The following is a 21,006-nucleotide window of genomic DNA, read 5'->3' on the forward strand; positions in this document are numbered from 1 at the left end:
CTCTTCTTAATTTTAATTTTAAATGTATTACTTCTTACTTTTCTACACACAATATTTTAACATCCAATACAATTTTAAATCCACCTTACACTCATTATTCTATCTTTTATTTTATTTTTTATAAATACAAATAACCCTATTATCCTCTACAAGTAGTTTGTCAAATGGTTGGTGGATCTCTTATCTAAACTATTTTGAAGATAAAAAAAAATACTGTGTATCAAAATTGAAGAAACTAAATATATATTTTTTTTAAGAGACTAAAATCGAATTTAATAATTTTTAAAAGAATATTTTACTCTATATATAGGAAAATTGAAAAGTAAGATATGGAAATTGTTTGATAATAAATCTGCAGTTGAAAAGAAAAGTGACACATGCATTGGCACACTTTGCAGGAAACAGATGATAGAAGAGAGGGAGAAGATACCTTTCTTCCACAACCTATGAATCACACAACACAACACAACACAACGATTACTAAATTATAAGCTCTTTGATTCTTAAGCACAACACATGAAAATGCCTCCTTCTCTTCATTCTTTTCCTCGTTCATTCTTCTTCTGTTGCTTCCTCCTCCTTTCTCTTTTTCTTCTGCTCTTGCTATTGGTGCCACCTTCTTCTTCTTCTTCTTCTTCTGGTGCCCCAAATGACAAGGTAACTGTGTCACTCTACTATGAGAGTTTATGCCCCTATTGTGCTGATTTCATTGTGAACCATCTTGTGAGGCTCTTCCAAACGGATCTTATCTCCATTGTCAACCTCAGATTGGTCCCTTGGGGCAATGCTTGGATTGCACCAAATGCCTCTATCATTTGTCAGGTTATATCTCTTCCATTCTTTTTTTCATCATGTTGTTCATTTTTGTCTTCAATCATTTTATTCATTAACCCAGTTATGTTAATGAGAAAATGTAAACTTAATTGTTAATTTGTTTTGTTGTTATTTTTTAATTAAAACTAAAGGTATTTTTTCCTGATAATTTATAGTTTTTATTAATGCAAATTTTTATTAGTGAAAGAGAAGAAGTTCTCATTTTTATGTAGGAGAATATTATCTGGAAGTGGGAATCAAATTTTATTCTTCATTTAGAACGAGCTTCGATACATTTTTTATAATTAAGAGAAAAAATAAGAATACAAAATAAAATACTTTTTTTATGTATAAGTTAATAAGTCAAATTTCTTTCAAATTTTAATTTCTTCCATTCATACATGAATTAATTTTCATTTATAGAAAAAATTTATTTATTCTCTTAAAAATATTAGGGATAAATTTGTGTAAGCATACTCTAATTATGTCCTAAAATGAGTTTTCTATTCATAAGTCAGATACTCTAAATGTTGATATTTTTAAAAATGGATCTGAATTCCTGTAATTGTGTTAAACCTAATTCATCTGAATTTTAGTTATTTGGCTATATTGTGATGATTAGAACAGCCTTTTTTGTCTATATTGATTTGTAATTAAACTCTTTGCATGACTATGCAGAAACTGGTTCCAGAACAAATCTGAAACCAGAGAACTAGAAGTTATGATATTGAAACAAATTTGTAACAGTTATGGGTCAATTTCTGGGATCCGTAAAACTTAATTTAAAGGCACTGTCACCCTAATAAATTCTTCCCTTAATTTGCCCAATTCACTCCTTTCCCCAATTCAATTCTTCAACAACCCACCACTATTATCAACCACCTTTAAGGATAAGGTAAAACAAAAGGGAGTGATGTCTCTTGGGATGGGAAATAAGCTTATATTTTTGGGTGTTATATATGTTGATCAGAGAAAATATTCACATTGAATATTTTTATATTTTTAAATTGATTTTCCAGTCTCTATTTTATATATTTTTTAAAATTATTATATTACTGTTAGTTTGTTTAGTATTTTGTATTTAAATGTATGCAATTATAACTTTATTATGGAAATAAAAAATGTGTTATATTAAATTTTGATAATATAATATTTTTTATAGTTTGATTCATAATAAAATTATTTTAAACAAGTTAACATGAAAAACATTTTAAAATTAACTTATAAACTAATTTTATTTTATAACAACTATTTAAGTTTTTATTTTATTATCTAAACATACTTTTAGTTTGTTAATGTGATTGACAGATTGAGTAGTGCAAACTCAATGTTATTTTATTGTTAGTCGGCAGTTAAGGACCCATCTACGAAGGATCGAATTGGGCTTAATCATTATAGGCCTGCCAATCACCCTCTTGTTTTGGGTTTAAAAATGATAACATTTTTCTTCCTGCACCCCACAAGGTTACGCAAAGACAAAAACTGTCCCTATATAAAACTGTACATTTATTTTTTTTTATTCTGGATTATGAAATCTGGTAAATTTTCGGATGGTTCTTCAGGTAAAATTTTGGATTGACGCGTCCGGTAATCTCCCGGATTGGTGCTTCCGGTAGTACATGAATGACAGTTTAATCCAAAATAAAAAATGCAAAACATCCATAATTGAAAAAACCATTCCAGATCCGCCAATTCATAATTCAAAATATGTCTTCCAGATTCAGAAATCCATAATTGAAAAAAATATTCCAGATCCACCAATCTGTAATAGAAATTAGGCTTCCGGATTTAGCAATCTGAAAATCAACAATTTATGCAAACTTTATTTCCGAAACACCCTCTCATTTGGAAAGAAACATTATTCACTTTCGGATTGATGAATCCGTAGCACACTCTCAGATCTTGAATTCAAATAACAGGTGAATGTCAGTTTCAGAATTTACAAAATTGTGGGGATGCAGGAAGAAAAATGTAGGGGTCAGGAAGAAACTGCCTATTTGCACCGTTTTTTTTCTCTTCAGACCATTTTTAAGAAGGGTGTAAAAAAAAGTCTCCATATTTGTTTGACAAAAGTTTTTAATGAAGTTAGTTTGACCAAAGAGTCAAATTCTTACTTTGTCGACTGTGAATTATGTTAACTCCATATTTATTAATCGTAAAAGTGTGGTGGAAATGACCCAAATATGCAAAATATCTTCAAATTAAAAAAAGGAAAAAAGGGGTAAAATATTTTTCTTCAGTATCATAATGTCTTTTATTAATAAAACCATTTTCTATTTTTATTTCGTTCTATATAATTTATTTTTACCATCATCAATTTTATTTTATCTTTCTCTTAATAATTGCAGCATGGAGAGGATGAATGCTTCCTAAACACGATCGAGGCCTGCACTATTACAATCTATCCTGACATGGTAGAGTTCCTATATAACAATTTTAATTTTCTCTGAACTTTCTAATTTTTTATTTTTTTTTTGTTAAAATTGGTTTTGAAGAAGTTACTCCAAAAATTAGGATACTAACTATGAGTAGTCATGCATCACATTTTCATGCATGCATGAAGCAGCATTTCAGATTTGTTGAGTGTAATGAGTTAACACAGAATTATGATGCATGCAGATGCAGCATTTCAGATTTGTTGAGTGTTTGGAGCGTCTGAGCTTAGAAGGGAGACACAGGCAATGGATGAACTGCTTCCAAATGACTGGTTTGGGCACATCACCTATTGATTGTTACACGAGTGGCAATGGGAAAACTGTCAGTTCTTTTTCTTCTCTTATTTCATTTTTCATTTCTATCTTCTATAATTAATATATGCTATTAGTAAAATCCCTAAATTTAATATGTTAATAACTAATATTCTTTGATAAAAAGAAATGATAATTCCTTTTTAAGGTTTGGTTTTTACTCTTTTGGACGGATTACGTAGTTGTAGGGATATCGTGTGTGAAAGCGTGATAATTTCAACCAAAGATTATGAGACATTAAAGTAACAAGAAAAATGAGAATGATACCATAATTTTTAGGTAGAAAATCCCTTTAATATAGAAGTAAAAAACCACCGGCGAGAGAGCTGAAACTTCAACTATAATGGTACTGGGAGTACAATAAATTCCTCTCAGGCTAATAGATAAATAGTCCCAAAACAATTTCTCTCTATATGGGTTAAACACTTACACCTAAGAGAAGAAATATATAGTATATGAAAAGAGAGAGGAAGCAAGTGTATATTGTTGTTTGTTGTATTAGATTGTTTGAAGGAAGCTACTATATATAGTGATTCTAAGAGACAACAACAATAAAAACAATTAATGGTAAGTAACCTCTCTTTGATAACAATTAATTGTGAACTGTGAGTAACCTTCCAATGATTTCAATAAATTGCAAACGGTAAGTAACCTCCCAATTATGCTAAGAAAATGGAAAATGTGAGTCATATCCCACAGTAGTTCCACTTGATTATTTTTTTTTCTTCTTTAATAATACTTTTTCATATAATGATAAATGATTGCTGAATTTGAAGTGTTAAGTTATATGAGTTGTTAAATTCTATAGTAATTTCCAAGATGAAGTTTTATAAAGGAAAAAATAAATTATATGTAAACACCTTTTATGTTTACCAAGCAGATTGACCTAAGGTATGCAAAGGAAACATCTGAGCTTAAACCTCTCCATAGGTTTGTTCCATGGGTGGTTGTCAACAACCAAGCACTCCAAGAGGTTTGTGACTGATGTCAAATTGAAGATTGTAGAACCCAAGTGAATTGCGTTGTGGCTAAACTCTTTTGCCTTTTCCTGTGGATGCAGGACTACAGAAATTTTGTGACCTATATTTGTAGGGCTTACAAAGGCCAAGTGATACCAAGTGCTTGTAGATCATCATCACTTTCAGCAAGAACTTATGATGAGTCAAATGAGAAAGTCAATAATTCCTTTATACCTGTTTGCTATGCAGACGAAGCAAGAAATCTGACCATACACTTTGGCAACAAGATTAAGCAGTAATTCACCATGAAAATTAGGTTGGAATATAGTTTCAGTGTGATTATTGATGTGGAATATTACACTTTGGAAACAAGCTTAAGTCTATAACTTTGATTGTTCATGACTTGCATTCAACTATGGAAGCGTAAATTACCATAATAAGATATTAGAACATGCAGATTTATTTCTCCATTTTAGTTTTCTCATTATACATATTTTGAAAATGTTAGAATTTTGTGTTGTGTCTTGTTTTTCATCAGCTGGATAATTTAATAAGAATGTTTGATTGAGATTGTTTGGTACACAGAAATATTTATTTAATCTTTGTTCATAAAAAAACAGTCTATCTTTTAAACTGTTAACATCTATTATTAAATAATTATTTTATTTGTTTTTTTTTATACTTTTTGCTATTTTCTTTATAGCTAGTTATAGTTATTGTATCTATACATGGGTATAAAACTAACTTAGTGAGAGTGAGATTAACGCACTGTTGTTCATCTTTATGTTTAAATGTGTATAATTGCGTAATCAGTATACTCGTTTTTGTATGTGTTTATAAAAATTGTTTGTGGAAAATCATATTTATTTCTCTTATTTTTTTTCTTATACATTAATTTTATGTGCACGGAAACAAATAATATGTAACGTGTTTTCGTGAGTTTCTTTATTTTTGTTACACAATAAAAAAAGTATCAATTAATTTTTTTTCTATTATAAAAAAAATAAAACTACTCATATATGAAAAATTAAAAATTAGGTTAAAATAACATGACTTTAAAAAAAAAAAACATTTCCATCGATATTTTAACATCATAATTCAAATATTTCATAATGAAAAAAGGTAAATGAACACCCAATGTTCCACTACCCTTGTTTTAAGTAACTAAATAAAGTAGAACAGTACATCTATTAATTTTTTATAAAAACTTTCATGGTATCAGTATCCAACTTGACATTTTAGCTAAACTAACATTTCAAGTAACAACAATCATTTGTCCTCACATAAAAAAAGTATTATTAAAAAAGAAAAAAGAAAGAAAATACAAAAGAAAATATGGGGAACTAGACCAAAACTCATATGTTAACAAAAACAATACATAGGTAGACTATACCTATTCATAAAGAATTCTAAAAACATACTAGATGAAAACCTATTATACCAATGAAATGATTATCTATGAATAAATCTTAAATTTGTTAACTTATCACGACACACATTCCCTTCATGAAAAATATGAGTATCCCTAAACCTGATTTTCTCACAGTAATTAAGACAAGTATTTCATCGATTACGAAGCTTCCACTAAACTTGTCATCAAGAGATGACCCCAAGCCGTTTTCTCAACAAATCATGGAAGATCTTGTGTCGCCTCATTATATCACACCCAATATCACTTTTTTCTTTGGGATAGAGGACCCCGAGAGTCATCTAAAGGCGTTTAGGGCTCAAATGATCATCTTTGGGTGGTCGGATGCAATCCGATGTAAGATGTTCATGGGTACCATCACAGGAACAACTTTGCAATGGTTTAGTGGAATCCCAGATGGTCACATCACCTATTTCCCTCAGTTCTCTAAAATGTTTAAGGAGCAGTTCTCGGCTAATAAGGTCAACCCTCCACGATTATATGATCTTTTCAATATCAAACAGAGGGAAGAGGAGTTGCTTAATGAATACTTGAATAGATTCTGTGTAGTCTTAGTAAGAATTCAAACTCAGGATGAAGAAATGGTGGTTGCTGCTTTCATACAACGGATGACAACAAGCCCATTCAGTGATTCATTAATCAGGAATCCGGCGGAGACGTTATCCAAGGTGCGTGGACCAGCTACAACACATATCGAGGTTGAAAAGGTCGTGCTCAGGAAAAATGGCAGCTCACGGTCGAAACAACCCAGACATAAGGAAAACAGTCGAGATCAACATTGTGTGTTGTTTTGGGATATTGAGACGCCTAGTGTCCGACAACGTAACCCAATTTGTCAGCCAACAGTTGGGTAAGCTGTGCTCAGAGCTCAGAATAAAGCAGATGTTCGCCTTAGTAGAACACCCTCAGACGAATGTCCAGGTTGGGTCAGCTAACAAAGTCTTATTGAGAGGTTTGAAGAGGAGGTTAGAAAAGGTCAAGGGAACTTGGTCAGAAGAAGTTCCTAGAATTTTGTGGGCCTATCACACCACTCCGCAATCAACAACCAAAGAGACACCTTTCAATCTAGTATATGGGTCAGATGCCATGATACCAGTGGAGATGCAAGAGAATTCTCCTAGGTTCCAAAGCTTTGTTGTTGAGGAAACTAACAAAGGAAGGAAGGTAAACATGGATTTGTTTGACAAAATGCATGAACATGCCTGTATTAACTTAGAGGCTTTAAACAAAAGGGTGGAGTTAAAGCAAAAGATCGAGATGAAACCTTGCAGTTCAAGGTTTTCGACTTGGTGATGCGGAAGGCCCACCCCTACCAGTTGGAAAATAAGTTATTTCCAAAGTGGACTGTCCCGTTTCGCATAATTGAGGTGTTCGGGAATGAAGCGTATAAGCTGGAAACCCTGGAGGGGGGAGCCATCCCACGAATGTGGAACGTGGTAAATCTCAAGTTTTATTTTAGTTAAGATATTTCATTTTGATGCTTTCCTTTTGAACAATATGAGGATGCTCTTTATCCTTTGAAGGGGTTTTTAACGAGGTCATCTAGTGATAAATTTGTTATCAGAAGATGGTGCATTAGTTTGTTCGTTGATTTACTTGATGTAGCACACGGTAAGTCGACCTAACTCGGCGTAAGTTATTTCCAAAGTGGACTGGCCCGTTTCACATAGTCGAGGTGCTCGGGAATGGAACGTATAAACTGAAAATCCTAGAGGGGGGAGCCATCCCACGAATGTGGAACGTGGTAAATCTCAAGTTTTATTTTAGTTAATATATTTCATTTTGATGCTTTCCTTTTGAACAATATGATGATGCTCTTTTTCCTTTGAAGGGGTTTTTTAACGAGTTCATCTAGTGATAAATTTGTTCTCAGAAGATGGTGCATTAGTTTGTTCGTTGATTTACTTGATGTAGCACACAGTAAGTCGACCTAGCTCGGCGTAAGTTATTTCCAAAGTGGACTTGCCCGTTTCGCACAGTCGAGGTGCTCGGGAATGGAGCGTATAAGCTAGAAACCCTAGAGGGGGCAGCCATCCCACGAATGTGGAACGTGGTAAATCTCATGTTTTATTTTAGTTAATGTATTTCATTTTGATGCTCTTTTTCCTTTGAAGGGGTTTTTTAACGAGTTCATCTAGTGATAAATTTGTTCTCAGAAGATGGTGCATTAGTTTGTTCGTTGATTTACTTGATGTAGCACACGGTAAGTCGACCTAGCTCGGCGTAAGTACAACTACCCGATCATAGGCACCTTGTGAGATTAGTCTGTCTAGTGGTTCACTTGATTTAGTGTTAGGCAAGACGACCTAGCTCGACGTAAGTACGACTACCCGAGTATAGGCGCCCTGCGCGTAAATTGGTATATATGAGTTATTTGGTAAGGTACGACGACCTAACTCGGCGTAAGAACGACTACCCGAGTATAACCGCTTTGCAAATTGATGTGTTATGGATAAATTGTTTGATTCGATGCGAGGTAAGACGACCTAACTCGGTGTAAGAGCGACTACCCAAGTATAGGCGCTCTGCGAATTGGTTTGTTATGAATAAAGTCATCCACACATGGTAAGACGTCATAGCTTAAAATGAATAGAGTCATCCGAGTATAGGCTCCTTGTGAAGATGAATTTATTTGATGAAGTACATGGTAAGACGACTTAGCTCAGTTTAAGCACGACTATCCGAGTATAGGTGTCATGTGAGATAAATTTATTCTTGTTGATGAATTACTTGATATGATGCATGGTAAAACCACTTAGCTCGGCGTAAGTATGACTACCCGAGCATAGGCGCCCTATGAGATGAATTGATTGGATGAATTTTTTTGTTTTTGACACATGGTAAGACGACCTAGCTCGGTGTAAATACGACTACCCGAGCATAGGCACCCTGTGAGATGAAGTTATTTAGTTTGGCACACGTTGAAGTGACTTTACGTAGAATGAATAGGGTCGTGTGAGTATGGATGCCTTGTAATGGTGGCCCATAAGTTGGATAGTAATGGTGGGCCACGTAAGTTGGGACCCACAAGCAGTACGAGTTGACATGAAGTCAACGCCTAGTCACGAGAGGATCATGCATGGGGTGTGTACAGTACATTCAGGTACGACACAAACAAGTGTTCCTTGGAGGTGCTAAGGCCCGTTAGGGTTTCCAGAGAAAGACTGCATGCATGACACGAGAATACTTAGGGCACCCATAAAACAGATGGCCCCGCAACATTGGTGCATGAGTAGGGCACCCATACTTAGGGCACCCATACTGTTAGTCGTTGCACTCTAGTAAAGGGAAGTCTTATGTGCCAGACTAAGATTGTGTAATAGCGGTGCAAGGACGTTCTCCTGGGAACCCTAGAGATGGGTAACAGATCATAAGTAAACCCTAGCTACAACCTATATAAATGGTGGTAAGAACCCTAACAAGGTACACTGTTTCTAAGACTGAAGCTACTTTATACACTTACTGTTTCTTTGCCCCAGTACTGAATTGAGCGTCGGAGTGCAAACGACCGCCAAGGCACCCTTTTGTCTCTGCAGGTGAGAAGTTCTTCAACCCAAGGAAGTTTGATTCTCAAGCGGAGATAGGCGGGCCAGAGACTGTCGTTCGAGTCAACCGGCAAGAACATTTGGCGCCCACCGTGGGGCCCGATAAAAATAGGTCTCACTCACAATCGTGTTAAAAGCTTACCAGCAATATGAGGAGTACGAGGCAAGGATCTGTTGCGCCCTCAGGATGGGACAATGTCACCATGCAACAAATCATGGAGACCATGCATGCCCTTCAGGAGGAGGTAGTGCCGTCTAGGGTCGACCAAGATCGTTTTCAGGTTGACCTAGCCGCGTCCCAGGCAAGCAACGAAGACCTGCGCAAAACCAGGTTCTGATGCTGTATACAACAAGCTTTTTATGAGCACGTTGGCAGGTGCAACATTGGAATGGTTCGTCAGTCTTCCTGACGGACACATTACTACCTTCGACCAATTCTCAACGCTGTTCAGAGAACAGTTCCTCGTCAACAGGGCTCTCCCTCCTATGTCTTACGATGTCTTTGACATAAAGCAATACTAAGGAGATTCCTTGAAAGAGTTCTTGAACAGGTTTGGGGTCCAAGTGGTGAGGCTAAACACCAAGGATGAAGCCATGGCAGTGCATGCCTTCACCAAAGGAGTGCTATCGGGGCCCTTCAGCGACTCACTGATTAGATATTGCCCGAAAACGTTCTTCGAGATTAGGCGTCGGGTTGTGGCACACATTGTCGCCGAGGACCGGGTCATAGAGAAACACAGTAGCGTTGGCCACATCCGACCTCGAGCAACAGGTCGACCTCAACCCATGAGGGTGCATGAGGCGACGACGGAGAAGAAGACCTTGAGGAAGCAACAACCCTACAAGACCATGAAGCATCAGACTAGGGGACGCACGATGGAAGACGCGCGCCCCAAGCATAATTTCCAAGTAGAGTTGAAGGAGCTTATCGCTATTCCTAACATAGCGGAAAGATTAAAGACACCCCTAAAGACTGATAAAATATTGGGGCCCAGCAAGAATGCTTGGTGCGAACTCCAGCATGCCTATGGCCATGCCATACGCAACTGCTTGTCACTGGGGTACCAGTTGGACGAGCTAGTAAAGAGTGGCTTCTTGAATGACTACCTCCAAGAGCCATAGGGGGCTCAGGCGTCAATATTCCCAAGAGGTGACCAGGGGCACGAGGTGCCCATACATGGTGAGATCAACACCATCTCTTGAGGGTTCTCAGGAGGAGGATGCACCGCCTCCTAGCGGAAGAAGTATGCACGAGAGGTGATAGCGGTAGAGGTGCAGGAGGCAGATCCGACTCCCGATGTCAACCTTCTCTTCACCAAGGCCGACCACCAGGACACCATCCCACATGACAATGATCCAGTGATGATTTCGGTAGTAACAATAGGAAGGAAGGTGCATCGCGTTCTCGTGGACCAGGGAAGTTCGACTGATGTGATGTTCTGGTTGACCTTCAATAAGCTACAGTTGTCTCCAGATTGAGACCTTATACCGGTTGCTTGTATGGTTTCGCCGGAGACCAGGTAGAAGTGCGTGGACACATAGAGCTAAGGACGACCTTCACAGATGGCACAACTTCACGCACTGCAAGCATTTGGTACCTTGTTGTTAACGCTCCATCAACTTATAACATACTCTTGGGTAGACCTGCTTTAAACAACATTGGAGCGATAGCCTCTACGAGGCACATGAAGATGAAGCTGCCCTCCTTGGAGGGGATGGTGATCACTATCAAGTCTGACCAGAAGGAGGGTAAGAAGTGTTACGAGAATAGCCTCAAGACGAAGATAGGAGTGTTCGCTGTCACCACCCAGCCTCCAAGGGAAGAAGGGGTCACCCGAGCAGAGATCGCCCGGGAGAGACGGCCTGAACCAGCGGAGGACATGTTAGAAAGGGAAATCGAGAGGAAGAAGTTCAAGCTTGGCAAATATCTAGGCCAAGAGACACAGGACCAGATCGGCAAAGTCATAGCGCTACACCTGGATGCTTTTGCATGGTCTGCCTGAGACATCCCTTGCATAGATCTTGACTTCCTGTGTCATCGTCTCACCATGGACCCCAGGTCCGACCTATTCGCCAGAGAAGAAGAAAGTTCAATGACGAGAGGCGCCAGCTCGTCAGAGAAGAGACGCAGAAGCTACTCAGCGTTGGTCACATCAGGGAGATCCAGTACCCTGAGTGGCTGAAAAACGTGGTGTTGGTGAAGAAGGCTAGTGGAAAATGGAGGATGTCCGTTGACTTCACAGACCTCAACAAGGCCTGTCCGAAGGACTCCTATCCGCTGCCCAGTATTGATCCTTTGGTAGATAGTGCATCTGGCTGCAGACTACTCAGCTTCCTGGACGCCTTTTCTGGTTACAATCAGATCAGGATGCATCTCAGGGATGAGTGCAAGACTGCGTTCATGACAGAGTTGTCTTGTTATTGTTATAAGGTGATGCCCTCTGGGCTTAAGAATGTAGGGGCGACTTACCAAAGATTGATGGACAAAGTACTAGCGCCTATGATAGAGCAAAATGTCCAAGCATATCAAATTTAATACTAAAACTATTTTATGGTTATTGGTGTGCCATGGTTTGATCAGTCCGATAGTCATTGTGTCTTTCCTACGGTTCTTCGAAGGCACTTTCATTCAACGTATACACTACTTTCTCACTTTCGGACGCGATTAACTTCATGTATCTCTCTCTTTCTCTCTTGAATTTCCATTTTTGCTTCCTTCAATTTGAATTGCTTCACCTCTCACTCTCTTCATCGCAAACGTTTCGTTGGTGCAATTTTCGGCCATAAGTGCACGGACACGATTCTTTTTGTTGAATATCACTGCTGCGATCTTCCCAATCCTCTTCTACAGGTACTACTATTCTTTTCTATTTCATTTCATTTCTTCAACACGAATGTGTGATATGGAGAAAGAATATTCACTACCGGATATTAATTTAAAGAAAAAAATAAATTAATTTAAAAAGTAAAATAATTTTCAAAATCAAATCTTATATAATCTATTGTATATGTAGTTATTGTTCAGAAAAATAATAAAATTGCTGAAATATTTAAAATAAAATATATATTGATATAAGAGTAATATTAAAAAATAATTTATAAAGAAATAATTAAAGATGGGAATCCCTTTATATATAAATATAAATTTTTATTTTTAAATTAAAAATAAAAAATAGATAAATTTTATTTATTTCGGTAAGTCTTACTACTAGGTTAAGAAAATTGAGCTAAAGTGAAAATTTTAATTTATTCTAGTTAAAGATAAATTGGTCTGCCATAAATAAATAGAAAAGTTGTTTGATTAAACACACGAAACATAAAAACACATTTACCCACCTATGGCAAACCTAGGCCCAATACACTCAAAAGAATTTATCTACTAGGCCTCTTCATAAAGGATAAAATTTATAACTTTGTTTTGATTAAAAAGAAAATTTGAAGAAGAGAAAAATGATAAATTTGAGAAAAAAAGGGAAAACTTATGTTATTTGAATTTAGAGTGAAATTTTTTTATGAAAGTTTGTAAGTGATAAAAAGAATTAAATAATGAAATTGTAAGATTAAAATTTTATTTTTATGATTAAAACTAATTTAAAATAAAATATAATTACTTATTTGTATATAGAATTCTAAATCCTTAAATATTATTCTCACTATAGTATGTAAATTCAATAGAAAAAAATACGAAATATCTTATATTATCAATAGATGCAAAATTATTGAAAAAAAAATCAAACATAGAATGATTATGACACATTAATTAATTATACAAGCTTAAAGCATTATTTTGGTACTATTTGTGAACTCAAATAAAAAAAACTATGAATTATCAAATACTTTCTTTCAATAGATCTAAAAATGTAAAAAAAAAAGTTTCATAAAATAAAATTGAAATTAAAAAAAGTATAAAGTATGTATATATGACATATGTGGCATATATGATAAAAGAAAAGAAAATATTAGTTAGTTTTGAAATTTGAAATTTGAAAAGGTAGTTTTGAAATTTGAAAATTTTGTTTTTATATTTTAGGCATTGATGGATTTTGATAATTGTTTTTAAGAGAAAGAAATTGGTCATCCTTCAACAAAGTACGTGAGATGTTTTCTTCTCCATCAGAAAATCTCATAAAACTGAGAAAAGGAGTTAAGAAGGAAAAAACCAGTTTTGTGATCATCTATTATCAACCTATTGAAGAACAAATATCAATGGATCAAAGTACACATATTAAATTTAGATTGTGAATATCATATAATTCTAAGATCAAACAAACAAAGAAAAACCGTAGCCTCTTATGGTGTTTTCATTACGACAGTCGTAATCTCGAGACCCAGGAGGTCCTTCAAACCTCATAATGAGCAACCTCATAATCAACAACATCAACATCATAATCAATTGGGAGATGAACAATCGTATTATTCTTCAGAGACAGGTTCACCAGCTTCAAAGTCTTCGATTATCTCAAAATACTCTACGCTAGTTTTCTTTATGTTTTTTATTTGAAATCTCACATCAGAAGTAACCATGTATTCGTTCACTATCCTGCTTCTGATATCATTCTTGCAATCTTTTTCGCTTGCGTGCTTCAAATTGTGCGAAGCGACGATGTTCCGAATTTGGTCTTTCCACCAACGACAATTCCTCACTCCCTTCAGTTTCACCAGTACCACTTCTGGTAGTGTCACCTGCCACAACGAAGCAGATGATAGTTGCTACGCTGGTCATGATGATAGTGACAATGCAGGTGTCGGTTCCCTTCTAAAAGGTATAAATTTGAATTTAATTTTAATCTAATTTTTTGAATTATATTTTAAAATTACTTTTTTGTTTGAGTTTATATTTGAAAGATTTTTTTTTAAATAACTTTCTTCCAAATTAAAAAAATATATATGTAGAATTATGTATATCTATACCTATATATACAAAGGGATTCCCTTCTTTAACTTTCTTATTTTTTTTCCTATTTTATCCTTATATCAATATTTGATTTTATTTCTTTATTATGGACATTTGCTTCATTTCCTATTTTTTCAAAATTTTAAAGTATTAAATTTAAAAAATTTAAAATTTTCAAATTTCAAACCCTAAAGCCTTTTCGAAAAACTTCAAATTTAGAGAAATTTTAAAATTTAAAATTTTAAAATTTTCAAACATTTTTGAAATTTTCAAACATTTTGAAATTTTCAAAAGTTTTAAATTTTCAAAAAAATTTAAATTTTTCAAATTTTTAAATTTTCAATTTTTTAAAGTGTTCAAAAATTTTAAATATCCAAAAAATTTAAATTTTTAAATTTTCCTAATTTTTAAATATATTAGGTAAAAAATTGGAAATAATTTTTTTATTTGAAATATTTTATGAAAAATGTATGTAAGAATAGTTTTCAAATTGATTTAAGAAGTAGACTTTAATCTCTATTGGATCGGAATTTCCTCACTACGTATAAACTCACACACTCTACCTCCCACTCTCTTTTTTGTACCTACTTCCCATTTTCTTTTCTCTTTCCTTTTCTTTTTCATGTAAAAGCATATTTTCATTTTCATTTCTCTTTCTCTTTCTATGTTTTGATTAATCTTTGTAGAACCTAATTTGACTTTTGTCTTATAAAATTGTAATTGAAGTTTTTGACTAAATAAAGGAGAAAAACTTAACAAAAGGAGTTGCGGGCACCATCACAATAATCAATAATCCTCTTTACGTGCATTTCAATTTGTGAAACACTAATTTAACTTCCTTAATTTTTTTCTTTTTTATCCTTATATCAATATTTGATTTTATTTTATTATTATGGACATTGACATCATTTCCTATTTTTTTCAAAAATTTTAAATTTTCAAATTTCAAACCTTTTCGAAAAACTTCAAATTTAGAAAAATTTTAAACTTTAAATTTTTCAAAATTTTAAAAATTTAAAAATTTTCAAACTTTTAAATTTTCAAATTTTTAAACTTTTCAAAAAATTTAAAAATTTTCAAATTTTCACGCTTTTAAATTTTCAAGTTTTTAAATTGTTCAAAAATTTTAAATTATCAAAAAACATTAAATTTTCAAAAAATTTAAATATATTAGGTAAAAAATTGGAAATAAAAAATTTTATTTGAATTTTTTTTATGAAAAATGTATGTAAGAATAATTTTCAAATTGATTTAAGAAGCAAACTTTAATCCCCTTTAATCCTATTGGATATGAATATCCTTAGTACGCATAAACTCACGTACCCACCCTACTTCTCACTTACTTTTCTGTACCCTACTTTTCATTTTCTTTTCTCTTTCCTTTTCTTTTTCATGTAAAAGCATATTTTCATTTTCATTTCTCTTTCTCTTTCTATGTTTTGATTAATCTTTGTGGAACCCTAATTTGACCTTTGTCTTATGAAATTATAATTAAAGTTTTTGACTAAATGGAGGGGAAAAACTCAACAAAAGGAGTTGCGGGCACTATCACAACAATCGGTATTTCTCTTTATGTGTATTTCAATTTGTGAATTTTTCTTATGAAATTGTGATTGAAACATGTGACTAAAGGTATAAGAAGGACTCAACAAGAGGAGGCAGAGGGTAAGTGATGAAAGTCCTTGATTATAAGACGTTTTCTAGAAACAATTTTATGGATTTAAATAAAATCATATAGAACTGTGACTAAAATATATTCTCACTTCCTCATGTTTTACGGAAAAGTTACTTCCAAACTAATTTACTTATTCACAATCTTCAAACAGGGAGAAACACGGTTAGAACGTAGAAAGAGGAAGACACTAAACCCCAAGGCACTATTTCCTGTTTGTGTTCCTATCATTGTCGTGCTTACCCCCCAAGCGCAAGGTTCAAATGCGAAGGAACATTGTTAAGAGAATTTGGATCTGGTGCATGTTGCATCCTTGAAAAAAAGTTGCATGTGCTTCTACATCCACTGGAGAGTGTAGGGAAAAGTTCGTAGTTTTGTTTGTGAATAGAAAAAAAAATGGTTTGTTTTGGGATTTGATTGAGAGAGTTAAGAATAAGGGGGGGGGGGGGGGGGGTTGATGGAGGATATGAAGGGGAAATAGTTGACAATGGTGGTAAATGATAGAAACAATTTGAGTAAGTCTCTTTGCGGGTCCAAGGCAAACAAAAGATAAGTGTATTTCATTATATTTTCTTCTTTTGTATATAATATTTTTCATGATTAATGTTGATTAAATCAAGGATGAATTTTTGGTTTATTGTTTAATGGTGTCATATGTTTTGTAATGATAAAAATAAAAAATATGGATACATAGGCGCGAGAGCGCTTGTTTTCCGCTAGTATATTGTAAGACTAATAAGATTAATGATGAGATAGTTTTTTTTAACAGTAATGAGACTAATGATGAGATAGGTTTATATTATTGTTTTCAGTTAAACTTTTATATTTAATTTAAAATTTTGGTAACCTTTTAACTATCACAATTAAATTATTTTAAACATGATCTGATCCAATCTAAAATCTAATATCTTTTTGTATTGAAAAGGTGTGTATGGAATAAGAATGCAGGAGAGTTGAGGGTAAAAAAATGTTAAAACTTTGAACCTGTATATATTTTTTTTGTCAGCAAAGATTTAATTAAATTAAATTGGGAACACTTCAGGGGTGTCCCAACCCTTATACAAAAACTAAAAAGTTGTATAGCTATTTTAACTCCCAGACTTAACAATACAAGCCTAGGCTTCCCGAAAGAGAACAAACTCTTCAAGAATCAATGCAAACTCCCCTCAAACATATGCCCTCAAATCACCCTTCAAGATGAATACAATTGCCCAACATTGCATAAAATGCACGCCTTCTTCCTATGCCATCCATCTTTAAATTCTCATGAAAAAGGGATATTTTATACCCCAACTATGAAGCTTTTATGCAGATTTCAAGGCTCACTACTCATAGCCAAAAAGCTACTTAAGAAGTTTGTCACTGGGCTATATCACCAAACTCAAAACAGCACACAAAAAATCAGCAACCTATTATAAGCATCTTAAATTGGCTACTACAAAGCACATTGAAAGTAGAACGCTTCTAGTAGTCCAAACCCTCCTCAGGAATCAACATTTTGCCACATATACGAATAACCTTTGTGATTCTACATCAGTAACAAAATTATTATTCTTTGAACTTCTACTTAAATCTGCATCCAGTTTTATCTGCATAAACAAATCCACAAACATCCCACTAATTGAAGGCACTCTTTTACGCTGGATGCAAAAGTCTTTCAACCTCCTTCCACGATCTTTGTTCACTTCGAGCTTCTTTTACAGGATAGATTCCCTGCTCCCCACCATCTTAACCTGCACCAAGAAAACAACCTTCCCCACCAATCAAACTAATTCAAAGAGACAAAACAACCTATACCCTTGACCTTGAGTAACTGATGCCAATTTATTGCAACATCCAACCTTACTTACAGCATGTATAGAAGATTGTAATGACTCTTTTAAATTACTTTCATTAGATTATGAAAAAATGCTTACATACTTATGCACTTACCTTGTTACCATACTAACACAGGTTATAGGTGACAAAATCCAATCAGAAAAGGAGAATATAATTTTCTTCTCTTTATGTTTCATCCGTACCCATGATTGTACTTGTGCCATTATAAAGATTTCCTCTGCATCTACCTTTGCTTGGTTAAAAATGACCCTGTTTCTGTGCTTCCATATACTCCATACTACTGAGACCCAAAGACTTTTCCATAACCTATTACCTTCCTTATTAAAGCAAATGCAAGAAAATTGTTCGAAATGATAATTCAACTCATTATGGTTCACCGAACTAATTCCCATCATGCTAAAACACATATTTCACACTTTACTTGATTCCCTATATAAAAGGAGGATATGTGTCGTTGTCTCCTTTTCCCTCACATAAAGTATCCCCTAATGTCACTCCCCTTTTATGCAGGTTCTGCTTTGTCGCTATCCTATTCAAGAGAGCCCTCCACACATAGAATAGGGCCGAGGGCATAGCCTTCAGATTCCAAAGAGACCCGAACACTGATACCCCCCCCCCCCCCGACCTGTGATTTACTAACTTATTGTAAGCAGATTTTACTGAGAAAATGTATGATGGAGGGTCGTTCCATAACCTTGAATCCTCTTTACCTTGTTGTAATGTCACCTGTGATATTATAGACATGAAATCCTCTACCATAGTCTTTTCCCATTCGAACCATTCTCTTCTCCAACTTAATTTCCACTCCCACCCATCTACATTCCAACTACCACAACTTCCTATAGGCTTGTCTTTCAACTCAGAGTTATTGTACAATCTTTCGTATCTTCCTTTGAGTTGACCATTAGCTAACTATTCGTCTTCCCAAAATTTGATCTTCTCCCCTGATCCTACTTCCCAAGTCATATTCTGATTGAACAAGTTGTCGCCTTGGTCAGAGAGACTTACTTTGAGTAAATCATTCCACCATCTAGATGTATACCTATTTCTTTTCGGTGCAATTCAATTCAACAGCCCCCACGCTCCATACTTTGATTCCAAGAGAGGTGAGTCACAAGCGGACAAACTTAAAAACCAAGTCTTTCCTAGCCAGAGTCTTTCCTGAATTGCTTTCAGTTAAAAAAAAAATCAAAGAGTAGCAACTGAAGTGTCTAACCTAAATGCAAAAAAAAAAAAAAAAAACCTAATGCAAATGCTACACTTAATGCTTAAAAAAATAGTTAGAGAAAAAAAATTATGTTAAAATAAATAAATAAATAAATAAAATATAGAAAATAAAAACAGTAAACAAAAACAAAAATAGAAAGAAATAAAGATTACAAAACAAAATAAAAAAAATAACTAAAAACATAAAAGATATAAAAATATAGGCAAAATAAGATAAAGATAAAAGATATAAAGGAATAAAATAAAAACAAATAAAAACAAAAAATAAAGATAAAAGATATATGACATAAAATAAAATCAAAACAAAATAAAGATAAAAGATATAAAGAAAGAAAATAAAACAAATCAAAACAAAATAAAGATAAAAATATAAATAAAGAAAATAAAAACAAATCAAAATAAAATAAAATAACAAATATCCTAAATATTAGATTTTTTATTTTTTTTATTTTTTTTATTTTATTTTTCGTTTTTTGTATTGCTATAATAAATAAATAAAAACTAAAAGGAAGAAAATAAAGGTTAAATATGCAGAAAAAAAATTGGGAAAAAAAATTATGCAGATAAGAAAGAAAAACCTGATAACCAAAATCAAATTGAATTCCCCGGCAACGGCGCCAAATTTGATAGCTGTCGTTTTGCTGTCAAATTAATATGATTCTAGCGTAGACTTGTCTAACACTAGAGAGATGATAGTATAATTGTGGACAAATGTCCCCAAGTCGTCTCCCAACGAATCCAATAGTAAAATCAGTTGATCAGGGTTTAAAATCTATCTACAGACAATAAAAGTTAGCAATAACAATAAAGATAAAAAGGGGGTTTGAGATAGTTGTGCAGAAAATATAAAAAAAATTAAAATAACAAATAAAAAGCGGTTGATCCCAAGTTCTTCCACCATTGAATTCTTCACAGGTTCTCTAAAGATTAATCTTTTCTCAATCCTCCAACAGAGCTAAACCAGATTGAACATGCGCTGATCTGATTCAACTGAAACTCACCAGTAAAGCATGCGTCTACTGGTTTAATCAATACCCACTTTGTTCCATGCGTATACTCCATGGGAATGCTTGCCTCCTCTCCCTTGAATCATGCGCCCAAGAAATTAATTAGAACAATGCGAACTAACTAAGAAACCAAAGTTCAAGATAAGGAAGACTCTCAATCATGCGTTCAAGTACAACCTCTCACAAAAACCAGTTTTCCAGGAGATTAGACAATAAAAAAAACTGCTATAGAGAATTAAAAATCGAAACTTTTATTGAACAAAACCTCAGAACTCAATGGGGAATTACAAAAGAATCAACCAAAAAGGTTTAGCCTTCCATGCGGAGGCAAAACAAAAGAATTACTAAGAAGAAAATAAACTAAGAAAACCCTATGAAGCTCTCTCTTTTCTCCTTGATGCTTGTGTCCTTTTATAGGCTTTTCTGCTCCAAGGATCTTGAGAGAATATTGTGGTTTATATTTTGTTAACCGTTTCCAAGTTTCTATCTTTTCATAATTCTTGTATTTTGCAGAAGATTTGCTTCCAATTCTGTTTTTGAGATATTGTAGATTTTATTTTCTCTTTCTTCTCCTCCTCAGAATTTGTTTCCTTTTTTTGGTTCAAGAAGCAACTTGGACTTTTGCATATTTGGCCCATTCACAAAGGTAGATGCTTCCTCTGGATAATTTACTCTAAAAAGACAAAATTAACAATAATAATAGTTAAGGCCCAAATAAACCCAATTATAAGAATATTAATTAAAACAATGGATTTATTTATTATTATAGTCCAATAATCTATGAATAAGGCTAGTGAGTGTGAATAAATATATGCTCATCATAAACACAACATTCTGACACCTTCCTTTCTAATCGTTTCCTTAATATATCTCC

General features: G+C 33.9%; 1 protein-coding gene across 1 annotated transcript; it reads left to right on the forward strand.

Annotated features, from left to right (window-relative positions):
• The first annotated feature begins 369 nt into the window (after positions 1-369).
• Positions 370-4,989, forward strand: OSH1 (gamma interferon responsive lysosomal thiol (GILT) reductase family protein). Its single transcript, XM_068623104.2, is given in 6 exon segments — positions 370-822; positions 3,162-3,227; positions 3,433-3,570; positions 4,441-4,533; positions 4,621-4,788; positions 4,790-4,989. Coding segments are annotated over 6 exon segments (810 nt in total). The 5' UTR covers positions 370-516; the 3' UTR covers positions 4,829-4,989.
• The last annotated feature ends 16,017 nt before the right edge of the window (positions 4,990-21,006 follow it).

The sequence above is a fragment of the Phaseolus vulgaris genome, chromosome 10, assembly GCF_051622355.1.
Source record: "Phaseolus vulgaris cultivar YP4 chromosome 10, ASM5162235v1, whole genome shotgun sequence".
NCBI lineage: Eukaryota > Viridiplantae > Streptophyta > Magnoliopsida > Fabales > Fabaceae > Phaseolus > Phaseolus vulgaris.